At 46.6% G+C, this 12,693-nt stretch overlaps 1 protein-coding gene across 2 annotated transcripts in view; it reads right to left on the reverse strand.

Moving 5' to 3' along the window:
* The window catches only part of Galm (galactose mutarotase), a 51,965-nt gene that overhangs the window by 21,252 nt on the left and 18,020 nt on the right, over positions 1 to 12,693 (reverse strand). The window contains exons 4-5 of one of the 2 annotated variants that reach the window (XR_015621836.1): positions 8,322 to 9,090; positions 5,913 to 6,233 (exon numbers count right to left, since the gene is read on the reverse strand). Coding sequence is in view for 1 of the 2 variants with exons in the window: in NM_001007704.1 (NP_001007705.1) it covers positions 9,009 to 9,090 (82 nt within the window). In the remaining variant the exon portion in view is untranslated. Of the gene's footprint in view, positions 1 to 5,912; positions 6,234 to 8,321; positions 9,091 to 12,693 lie in introns of those variants that run through there. The other variant, NM_001007704.1, reaches the window with a different exon arrangement.

Consider the following 12,693-nt stretch of genomic DNA (forward strand, 5'->3'; position numbering starts at 1 on the left):
CTGTAGCAAGAATAGCAGGTGGATGCAGATGGGGTACAGGATATCACCGACTGGGTAAAGTTTTTAAAAAACAAGAGGTATATTTTCTTAAGGAGAGGAGTTTTAAACTTACAAGACAAAATTAAACAACTCCCCCTAATGTTAATGTAAGATGAGCAGGCCAATGCATCCACTTCTGCTTTCTTAATGGCTCACATATTACTACAGATAGATGCAATGTAGCAAAACCTAAACTCAGTTGTACAGGGTGATGTTGCCTCCTGCTCCCTCCGTTCTAAGACCAAAGCCCGAGAACCACGATTTCCAAGCCTAGGAGCCCATCCACCTCGGGGTTACACTTTCTCACATGCTCACAGTGAGCTGGCTTGCTACCTGAGTAGGGAACCTGTTTTCTCTTGTTGGGGAGCAGGGTACTAGAGTCAGGTGCTAAAGCACAACGCCCAACACAATTCAGACACTGGAGTCAGGAAGATGGCTCGGTAATCACAGGGCTTGCTATGCAAGTCTGAGAACCTGCGTTTGGACCCTCAGGCCTGGGTAAATGCTGGGGAGAGGAGGTGGCGTCCCTGCAATTCCACCCCTGGGAGAAGACGGAAGATCTCTGCAAGAGCTGGCTAGGGTGACTAGCATAATCTGTAAGCTCTAGGTCTGACCGAGAGACTGGGCCTCAATCATAAATAAGGCATCAACTTAAGGCTTCCTCATGCACGTGTGTTAGCATGCATACCCACACATGTAAGAACATGTATACAGACATGTATGTACATCATACTCGTAAACATAAAAAAAGAGGCCTGATATGGAAGTTTCCCCTAGACTGGACACTGGGTTTTTTGTTTTGGGGTTTTCGAGACAAGGTTTCTCTGTGTGGCCCTGGCTGTCCTGGAACTTACTCTGTAGGCCAGGCTGGCCTCAAACTCGGAGATCCACCTGCCTCTGCCTCCCAAGTGCTGGGATTAAAGACCTGTCCCAACACTGCCTGGCTATTGTGAACAGTGTTAATTTCATCTGTCCTTTCTTGCAAATGGCCTCTAGGAGTTTCCTCTCAGGATTAGATCTGCCTACAGTACACAAAGCAAACACACTCAAGAGAACCAACCTGTGATTGCCCTGGAGAAAGCAGACTCTCATGTCTTACCAAAGAGTAAATGTTTCATGAGCAGCAAGGGTTTGGGGGTTTGTTTGTTTTAAGAAGCTTAAAAACAATTGCTTTGGCGAAACCGCAGAGCTAATGACCAACATGCAGTCAACTGCTGGCTTGGGCTGTGGGTGGAAAGGAGATCTTAGCCCCACAGACGCCTTCTGCAAGGGCAGCCTGCCAAGGTGCAAGAGAGAGGTTGCCATGGCCGACGGCTGTGAGTTCAGAAGGGCCAAACGTATCATCCCGTGGATCAGTTTTGACAGCTAGCCAATGGACTTGACTCAAAATATTTGTCTTACTTGATGTGTGTTCTTTTCCTTCGGTTTCTTACTCTCTTTGACCCAGGGTCTGTCTATGTTACCTGGGGTGATCTTGAACTCTTGAGTTCAGGTGATCCTGATGCCTCTGCCTCCCAAGTGCAGGGATTAAAGACGTGTGCCACCACCACCTGCCTTGGTTTTCATTTATTTATTTTTCAAGTGGAGAGCAAAGATGCCCGAATCTTGTAGCCCAGCACTGAACACACGAGACATACTGCTCGTTTGTGTCATAAAACTCCAGCTGGAAACAACTGCCTATGGCGAGAGCAGGGGTAACTTTAAATTGTCTTGTTGGGCCCCAGCGAAGGCTGTGCATGTCCCTACTGCTGCATTGACTTGGGAAGAAGGAGAGTCTCTCCATGTAGGAACAGGACAAAGGAGAGGATGGAGAAGCCAGACCCCATAGGCTGTTGTCTTCTATGCTTTATTGGACAAAGAGGGCCGAAGACATTTTTTATGTCCCCTACAATTGACAAAAGGAGTAAAACAGGGACCCCGAGGGTGCCTGGGGTAAAGGTTTACGTGGGAGCTTGGAGTGTGTAGGGAGTTATCCCATCCTGCCACTGTCACACCTCCCAGTTCTCATATATCGCAGTGTCCCATTCTAAGCAACAGCCGCCCAGTGAGTAAGCAGGAAACATACCAACGCAGAATAGGACTTGATTCCTCCCCAACAGACACCGGGAAAGACAGTAGCCCGGCCACTGTTTTACTATTACCGTTACAGTAAAATACACCGCAGTACTGTCTCAGCACACAAGTTCTCCCATCGTCTGAAAAATTGTTTGCCGTGTCTAACCAGAGCAAAAGCGCCCCCAAAGTTTAGTTCTGCGTCAGCGTCTCCCTTCAAGACAGTTTAGATTACAGGTTAGATAAAGAGTTGAAACCTAAATGTAAGTATAAACTACTAGCCACAAAAAGGAAAGGACTGTGCTGGGAACTGTCTTGCATGCTGGACTCCACAGAACCCACTGACAGCTGACCTGTGGTCGAGCAATTGAAACCATACACATTATAATCAGAGGCTGCAGAGATGGCTCTGAGAGATGGCTGCCCTTCCAGACGACAGACAGTCAGTTCCCAGCCTAATATCACAGCCATCTGTGACTCTGAGAGCACTCGTACACGCACAGATACACACGCACACGCACACACACACATACACACACGCACACGTGCACACACACAGAAATAATAATTAGATTAAATACCTAGACAAACCCACAAAAGCCAAGGAATTCATATGATCCAACGAGAGCTTCATGGTGAAAATACTGCTTTAACGTCTATCAAACCCCAATCTACTATTGATTCTTCTGCATGAGTCACTTTTTCAGATATGGCTTGGTTATCAGCTCGGGAGTACTTAATGCTGCGTTTATCTCCTCTACAGTGATGGAAATAGAGATCTTCCTATCTCTCAACTACAAGTGAAATTAGCAACGGCCCTACACAGAGAGATTTGAAAAATAAACACACAAGCAGGGATTTAAGGTAGAAATTAGAAGACCTGGAGGGTAAGCAAGATAAATAATTTATAGAGTAGAAGATATTCATAACCAAGGACCTGGGAGGCACAGGGAGGCGGATCTCTGAATTAAAGGCCAGCCTGGTCTACAGGGCAAGTTCTAGGATGGCCAGGGCTACACAGAGAAACCCCCATCTCCAACGACCAAAACCAAAACCATAAAGATCCCCAATTAACAAGACAAACTAAACCCAAACAGCAGCAGCAGCAGCAGCAGCAGCAACAACACAACAACAAGAACACTACAACCTCTAGCTACTGCACATCGATTCCCACACCTGGAAGTTTGGAGCCAGATTCGGGTACATCCGTGAGCCTGCTCTGCATGGATTTGCCTTGAGCTCCTTCACAGTGAATCCAGGCCTTGAAGTTGCACTGAGCTCAATGCAAATGTGACATGGACCCAGCTAACTTTTTTACGGCACACAGCAGCTGGTCCAGTCTTGGTGCTGCCGGAACACAGCACTTCTCTAGGACTGGTCCTGATGCTGCTCAGGTTTCTCATCTGCATCTGCCTCCTCTCCTTCCCTAACGATGCACGTGTATGCCGTCCTGACATCTTCCACCTTCACAGATAATTCTTTTCCTTCTCTACTAGATGGCTAACTAACTCCTGGGCCTCCCAGCAGCGGGCAGGCAGAGCATTTCTGGATGATGGAATGATGGTTGGGCCCTCTGGGGTGCTTCTAGAATGAAGTCATCTCTATGGGGCTTTGTTTATGTTGAGAGTCATGGAGACCAGAGAGATGGCTTAGTAGTTAAAAACACTTACTACTCTTGTAGAGGACACAGGTTCAGTTCCGCGCATCCACTTGATGGCTCGCAATCTAATGCCTTCTTCATACTTCCTCAAACATCAGGCACACGGGTGCAGGCAAACACTGGTATGCATAAAATAAACAGGTCTACAGACGTTAGAGGACGTCTTGGGATCCTCCACAGCAGCTCCTCTGTTCTTTATAGCACCTGCTTTTTGGAGAAGCTTCCAAAAGAATCATACGGCATGTTCTTGAATGTGATGGGGAACAGTGGTAACATTTACTGATGAACAAAATGGTAGATGGGAGAAAACCATGAGCTGTGGACTATGCTGGCGTCCTAATGGATCTAGTGAACGGGTTGAACACTCGCATCTTCACAGAGCCACAGAGAGGAAGGGAGGGCTACAAGTGGCCTTCCAGACCCAGTAGTCAGGTCCTGTTATGAGCTTACAATAACTGTCTCACTGGTACACAGAAAATGGAGAGGCACTGGGTCAATGTGCCATCGTGACTCTTTAAAAGTATCTCCTGCCACGTCTGACAAGCCAAGTTCAACCCCCGAGACACAGCCTGAAAGTTATCCTCTTACCTCCGTACTCTACCACGGCACTCAAGCACCTACCTGTGATGCCTGCCCACTCACACCGCACGTATACACACAAAACAAATAAATAAAACAATGAAAATTTAAAGCCAAGTGTTCTTTGTTTTGAAATTGAAGATTTCTTACTTCTGTGGGGAATTAAAGTATTTTTTTTTTCTTGGTTTGGGGATGTAGCTCATAGGACTATGCTTGCCCCACTTGCACGAGGTATTTGGGTTCAAGTCCCAGAATAAACACACACATAGACACACACACACACACACACACACAATCTTATATGAAAGAATGGTTACTATAAATCGTAGCTAGGTATTTTCTTGCTTTGGAAAAATGTAGTGTATTTACCTCTTTTCATTATTATTCAAATTAGGCTTTTAAAAAGTTCTCATGAAGATACAGTTGGTCCATACATCTCAAAATATCAGAATTGGTATTTGTGGATTCAACCCCACAAAAAGCTAAACAACTTAGGGGAAAAATATTAGATTTGTACTAGGCATGCACAGACTTTTCTTTTGATTATCCTAAACAGCACAGTACAATAGTTCTTCACACAGTGCAGGGTTGGAGACCATGAGAGGAAGCCTGGTAAGGTCGAGCTAAAGGCTAGAAGCCCTGGAGACCCTGAAGGGACAGTAGGCGCTTTGTCTGCTCCCAGCACCAGGTCCCTGTCACATAGCTGCAGATCCCCATATATCTGTGGCCATCAGTCACGTAGGCCCAAAATAGAGTTCTCCATGCTAATGAGGTACCTAGAGGTGTGGAGGGCTTAGCCAATAAGCTTCCCTTCCCAGACACTCCTCCCTGCAAAAGGTATTTAACCTCGGGCCCACCCTGAGCAGTGGGATAAGGTTTTACGCATGCACTTTCACTATGACAATAAACTGTTTTGAACCATGGACTGTCTCTTTTCATCAAGAGCCGCTGAGGGGAGCCATGAAGAAGGCCTTCGCCTACAAGTCGTAGAGGCCTCTCTGCACTTCCAGCCATAATGGCCACCAAGCCTGCTGCTTTTCCACCCTGGAGCAGTGCCTGGTTGCTTCCCTATAACCCAACATCCCCACCTCAGCGGTATGGGATAAGCGTAGTCAAACTCCCGAGGTCCGCTCCCCAAGCGGCGGTGCCCTGTGGTGCAGCAGACGCAAGCCCACAACCCCACAACACAGCATCTGTAAAAAGCTAGGTATATGCTGTGTAATCTAGAGCTAACGTAAGTAAGTAGGAAGGGGGGCTGAGCATGGTGATACACACCCGTAGTGTCAGCACCCAGGATGCTGATACAGGGGGACTGCGAATTCAAGGCCATTGTGGGCTACATGCTAAGCTCCATCCCAGCCTGGACTCGAAGCAAACAAACAAAAACAAGTCCCAAAGAAGGATGCAGGTAGGGTATTTGCAAACGCATTTTATGTAAGGGACTTACGCAGATGAGAACTGTGGTATCCATACGGGGTTCTGGAATGGAGCCCATGGCAGGGGCAACTGCTTAACGTACACATTCTCGGTTTGTTTTTTATTTTTTTTATTTTTATTTATTTATTTATTTTTTCTTTTTTTTCCGGAGCCGAGGACCGAACCCAGGGCCTTGTGCTTGCTAGGCAAGCGCTCTACCACTGAGCTAAATCCCCAACCCCTGGTTTGTTTTTTAAAAGGAGATTTGCCTTTATCATTTATCTGTACAAGGGTGTGCTCCTGCATGTTCGTGCACACATATAGCTACCTTCAAGGAGGCCAGAAGATGATGACAGATTCTCTGAGCCACAGTTACAGGCAGCTGTGAGCTGTCTGATATAGAAGTGGGAATCAAACTCAGACAAGAAGCCTGGTCTGCCCAGCAGGTCCAGGACAGCCAGGGCTACAGGAAAGTCCTGCCTCGGGGCTGGAGAGATGGCTCAGTGGTTAAGAGCACTGACTGCTCTTCCAGAGGTCCTGAGTTCAAATCCCAGCAACCACATGGTGGCTCACAACCATCTGTAATGGGATCTGATGCCCTTTTCTGGTGTGTCCGAAGAGAGCGACAGTGTACTCACACACATTAAAGAAAGGAAGGAAGGAAGGAAGAAAGGAAGGAAGGAAGAAAAATCCTGCCTCAAAACACCAAAGCCAAAGCAAACCAAACTAACCAACCAAACAACAAAAAACTCAGACAGGAGGACTGACCACTCTTGATTGCAAACCTATGCTTCATGGGTCTGCCAACTTGAATAAAGAAAAACCTGGATACTTTATATAGGTGTCCAAATTTTTTAAAAAGTGTTTTTACAGTATTGTCAACTCTGCATGTGTGCTCAGGGTTAGTGTGCGTGAGTGTAGGTGGGGGCCGGAGGCTTCGGAGTCTCTGCAGCTGGGGTTTTAGCAGCTGTGAGTGCCAAATGTGGGTGCTGGGAACTGAACTCCCGTCCTCAGGAATAACAATATGCCCTTTCACCTGCCGAGCCACCTCTCTAGCCCTCCCTCCCCTGTCCCCCTCCCGGCTGTTTTTCTTTGTTTGTTTGGTTGGCTGGTTTTGAGACTTTGTCCTGAAGTAGCCAAGCTTACTTAAACTGTCTACTTTCCGCCTATTTGCAAAAGGGGAAATGGGAGTCTGTACGGTTAGATGTTAAAGCATTGCTCACACACATGGGAGTCTGTACGGTTAGATGTTAAAGCAATACTCACACACAGAAGGCCTTTGCCTGGTTAGGAAGTGAGAGCTGGGCAGGATGGTGCATGCCTGAGACCCCCATTCGGGAAGCCAAGGCAGTTCCTACACAGGCCCAGGCCAGTCAAGGTTACACAAAGAGACAAACAGAACACCGTGAAGACTGGGGCAGTCTCCTGCTCCCAGAGTCCGGAACCCTTCGCTCCCACTCAACAGGTTTTCAATATTAGTACAAGGTGCAGAAACTCACCCTCCCACCCGTGACATTTCTGGTGCAGAACTGAGACAGAGGAGACTTTTACATTCCATTCCACTCCGAGCTGTGCCCCTCCCAGTCATGACACGTTGTGGACGCCAGATGTGCACGTGTGTGACTTTCATTAGATTAAAGCCCAGCAGGATGCATAAGATGACTCTCGGATGTGCAGACACATACATGTGTCCCATGTGAAGCCGCTTGGCTTCCCTTCCCCCTTATCAGTCACCAACAGAAGCCACTGCTCTAATGCTGTAATGCAATGATTCTGCATCTAGGACAAGATGGGCCAGCTTGTTCCTGCTCATCCACTGAGTCACATAAGTATCAGGAGACGACACATTAGCGGGATAGGCAGAAACGCCGTTAAAGCCAGCTTAGCAACCAGAATAATATTCAAAGCTGAGATGTCAAAAATTGTAGTCTATTTATTTCAACTTCTCAAAATTATTCCGTTCGATTTTTTTTACATTTATTTATTTATACTGGTTTTGAGACAGGATTTCTCGGTGTAACTTTGGCTGTCCCGGAAATTGCTCTGTAGATCAGGTTGGCCTTGAACTCACAGAAGCCTCAGACTACTAAGTGTTGGGATTAAAGGTGTGCTCCACTAGCCATGACTGCCTGGCTATTATTTTTTAAACTTAGGGACTGTTATTCAAATTTGAGAGAAAAACAATAGGGTAGACAAGCTGTAAATCTTGGCCATTGCCAGGAAGAAGAGGATGAGAGGTCTGGAGAGACGGCTCAGGGGTTAAGAGCACTGACTGCTCTTCCAGGGATTCCAGGTTCAAATCCCAGCACCCACATGGCAGCTCACAACTGTCTGTAACTTCAGCTCCAGGGGAATCTGACACCCGAGCACACATATATACAGGCAAACACAGACGCCCATAGAATCATTTTAAAAAAGGAAGAAGAGGATAAGAAAAAAAAAAAAAAAAACCCAAGCCTCCCATAATGCAGGTTGACACACAGCATATGGCTGGAGGTGGGGGTGGGGGCTTCAGAGAAAGAATGCTCAGAGTGCCAGAGAAACCATGTTCAAGCTTTGGCCAGTCTAGGGGGGCAGGAGAGAGAAGAAAAATGAAAAGTTATATTTTTCTGAGTTCAGAAAATGAAATGGGTGGACTCCACAAGGTGACATGGAAGTTCTTTAAGCATCTGTCCCCAATTAAGTTTTGGGTTTGTTTGCTGTTGAGTGACAGAAGAAACCTCATGCTGAAGCCCTGGCTGGCCTGTAACACAGAGGTCTCCCTGAGTGCTGAGATCAATGCGTGGGCCCCGTGTACAGCCTCCATTCCGCCCCGTCTAATTCCTCTGTCAATGCTGTTCAGTGTGTAGGTCCATATACTTACCTTTAAATTTGCAAGAATAAACACAAACCCATTGTGTTAAAGAATACACGCACACGAACAAACAGGCACACACGCACGCACACACCTTTCCTAGTGCAAGATCCACTGTCCAGTAAAAGTGAAGCCAATCTTCATACAATTTTTTTCACTTTGAATTTTTGAAAGAATTTCAGATTTACAGCAAAGTGAGTAAAAAACTAATATATCTGTGTCACACCTTTCATCAACTCCCCTTACCGTTAACTTCTCGTATAAATGTGATACATTAGTTAACAGAACTACCACTTTTACTAGGACTTTACCTAGGAAAGGTGAACATGGTAACGGTTTACAAAGTAACAACCTTTCTGAGGCTGGGAACCATGGTCCTCCACAACACAGTAGTTTAAACCCACTGACCTGTTGGAATCAGAGTTTCATCCACAGGCAAGTATGCATCTGCGGCAATGGTGACTTCGTGGTCATATATATCTGGGGAGCCCTGGGTAGGAAAAGAGGTAAAGAAGATGTACTGCTTCCGTATTTATTATTTTAGGGGGTGAGGGTTGAGAATGTTTTGGAATTCACCACGTAGACCAGGCTGGCCTCAAACCCACAGAGATCCACCTGACCCCGCTTTCTGGGTGCTGGGATTAAAAGTTTGCACCACGACCAGCTACTGGGTTTTATTTTACATATTCATTTTATATCTTCTGCAAAAATGTCTTCAAGCATTGATGGCTGACCAATGGTTATGATTAATAAGGTCACTTAAAGGAAGGCAGATAGAACCTCTATATCTCTATTGACAAGTTTGGAAGGAACTGTCAAATATAATTGTGGAGTGATGGATGTGGCTCAGCGGGTAAAGGAACTTCTTGTCGTGGCTGTCCCGAGGACCCATGGGGCAGAAGGAGAGAATTGGCTCCCATAAGTTGTCCTCAGACCTCCATATGTGACCCATGGCAAGCATGTGTGTATATACATGTACATGTAAATAAGTACAATTTTCAACACATAAAAAGTGACCTTAGCATGCAAGTCTCTCACATATAAGGTAGAAAGAAGGGGGGAGGGCACATAAATCTTGCATAGCCAGGGACCACTTCGGGTTCATCAGAGAAAGCTATCTGTCACTCTTCCCTCCTATCCACAGGATGAATTCCTCATCACATAACAGGAGTCAGAATCGTAGTTCCTGCTTCTGAGATCTTGTTCTTTGAGGCAGAACCAACCGGTCTAGGGAGCCTGGGTCAGTGGTCAGAAGGCCCAGGGTTGACCCAGTTCTGGCTTTCGATGGGTGTCCCTCTGGGAATCACAAAGTCTCTGGAACCTTACTTGTCTTGGTAGATCCTGGGAGACACTTTTCCCAGGGTCCTTCTGAGGTACGGGTACAGGTTATTAAGGCGATATGCTGTTTGTAAATTGAAAAAGTCTTTTATAATATGCAAACATATGAGCAATATTTTTTTTTTTATTTTTCAGTATCTTAAAGCCACACAGTGGAAAACAGGGACAAGAAGCCAAGCGTGGGCTGTCACTTTTATGACTGCTCAAAAATCAGCTAAAGCAAGGTTTCTTGGCCGGGGTGACTTTGTCCTGCAGGGGGACATCTGCAGTGTCTGGAAACAGGGCTGCTTGCTGCCTTCTACACTGGAGGGAGGCTGTCAAACGCCCTACCTGCACAGAACCACCCCCGCTACCGCCAAGAATCACCTCCCCCAGTTAGTGCCAATTCTGAGAAACCATGAGTGAAGTTCAGCACAAGTTCTGCTGAAGGTCCCAGAGGGGCAAACAGGAGCTGGGTGGGATGTTGATCCAAAAAGACTCAGGCTGCACGATCAAATGAGTCATTCTGAGAAGAGAGGCCAAAGTTCCGAGACTTGGGATCTGTGTCTAAACACAGCAGAAATGGATTTCATTACACTAGCCAGAGGCTCTGCTGTGAATGAGCACGGACGGTTGGGTAAGAAGCGTCAGAGGCACTAGATCAGGAGCAACAGGGTCTATCTGCAGCGCAGAAGAGTCCCAAAGCACAGAGCCAAGCGCACTGCCTCCTTCACGGCCTCTGAGCCTGAGTCTTCACTCCGCGGCCCAGCCCATGTCCAGATCTTTGCTCTCCTTTTCCAGAAGCACGCCTCCCAACTCTCCAAAAGAGATCAATACCCATTTATAACCAGAATACAGTTTTGGTTTCTATAGCTATAGACTGATTTCTTCTGTTGTGGAACTTCACATAAATGCCGTCCCTCAGTAGACACCCTTCCGTAGATTCCATCTACTTCACAACACAGTGCTCTTGAATGTGCCCAAGTCACCGGATCAGTGACTCGGTCCTTTGCGTCAGGCGTCGTCTGACTTTATACAACTCTCCCGTAGATGAGCAGGTGCCTTATTCCCACGGCTTTCACAACGGGAGCAGAGCTGCTCAGGGATTTCCTTCACTGGTTTTTCTTTCTTTTTTTTCTTTCGAAAAAATTTTTTTAAGCACCGAGGCAGGAAGAAAACCAACATGAAAGCCACACACCAAATAGATGGAGGTGTCTGAGGTACTAAGAAGGGTGAGGAGCAGCGGTGTGTCTCGGGAGCCTGCCCTCTGAACAGCCCAGACATTTCTTCACTGAAGAGAAGGAAGCACCTTTTCTGCGTCTGGAAAATGCAGTGGTCTAGGCTGGTCGGAGATAACCGTCAGATTCACTTCCTTCCCAGGCTGACGAAAACTTGTCACGAAACACTGGTTACTACACAGACCTTGAGACTGGGCTCTGAATTCAGGTGGTTTGTTTTGTTTTGTTTTTCTGGTAATTTCCCTTGACTGTGGCTGGTTGTAACTATAGCATTTGCACACTTTGCCCATTATGAGTAGCATAGGCCTAGAAGACCTTCCCGTGCGTCGACATGACTACTGCCTAATTCAGCTCCTAACGACTCTTGCAGGAGGTAATAGAGAAGAGATTTCTACCTAAGAGTCACAGCGACTCCTCTTCCTCACCTCCCTTTCCCCTGGAAGAAATCAGACTTGCTGACTAATGTCGGCGAGTTCATATATGTTCAGGGAAGAAGAACCCTCGCCAGCCTCTAAAGACAACCGTTCTGTAGTAATCTCCTTGCTGGCAGTTGGGTTAGGTAGAGCATGGGTCACACCTTTGGCTGATTTGAAAGTGAAACAAAGCCTGTGGTGCTTCTAGAAAGTGTCCCATTTGTCCTTGGAAAAGGAATAGTATAGATACGCAAGGAAAGAGATTTGTATACTCGGATGAGACTTCTGGAGCTATAGCAGCCATTCTGTGGCTACAGGGAAACAAGTCTGAAGAGAAAATCCCAACCACGAAGGAAGGGGTGGTGCTTTAAATGAGAATGGCCCTCATAGACACATATATCTGTATGCTCAGTTCCGAGTTGGTAGAACTGTTTGGGAAGGATTAGGAGGTGCGGCCTTGTTGGAGGAGGTGTTATTTATTGCTGGAGGTGGGCTTTGAGGCTTCCAAAGCCACCATTCCCAGTTAGTTCTCTCCCTCAGCTTCACACTGGTGGGTCAGAGCCACACCCACATGCCTGCTGCCATGCTCCCTGTCATGATGGTCACGGACTCACCATCTGAAACTGCCCTCAACAAACTCTTTCTTCTACAAGTTGCCTTGGTCATGGTGTCTTTTCACAGTAATAAAAAGTAACTAAGACAGAAGGAAAATGTACAAATGGGTCCTTGATGGCACATCTATCAAGTCACACCAGAACCATGCGGCTTGCTTTCCACCTCAAGCCCTCCCTGATGTGTTACCATGGCTCTTGAGGTAAAGTCTCAATAGAAAACATGTGCCCTAGTTTTGCAGTGGGCACGGGCTAGGACAGAAAGATAAAAGCCAAACCACCTGCAGCCTTCATACCTTTTCCATTCTTTGAGAAACACGATTCCCCACCCTCACTTGAGTGAGGACCCAACACTGAAAACAGAAATAATAAATCAATAGAAAGTTCTATTTATTAAATTTAGAAGATGGGCACAGCAGCTCACACTTGTCATCCCAGCATTTCAGGAACTGAGGCAGGAAGATGGCTGTGAGTTCCAGACCAGCCTGGACTATGAAATGAGACCCTCCTGAAA

The sequence above is a fragment of the Rattus norvegicus genome, chromosome 6, assembly GCF_021556685.1.
Source record: "Rattus norvegicus strain SHRSP/BbbUtx chromosome 6, alternate assembly SHRSP_T2T, whole genome shotgun sequence".
NCBI lineage: Eukaryota > Metazoa > Chordata > Mammalia > Rodentia > Muridae > Rattus > Rattus norvegicus.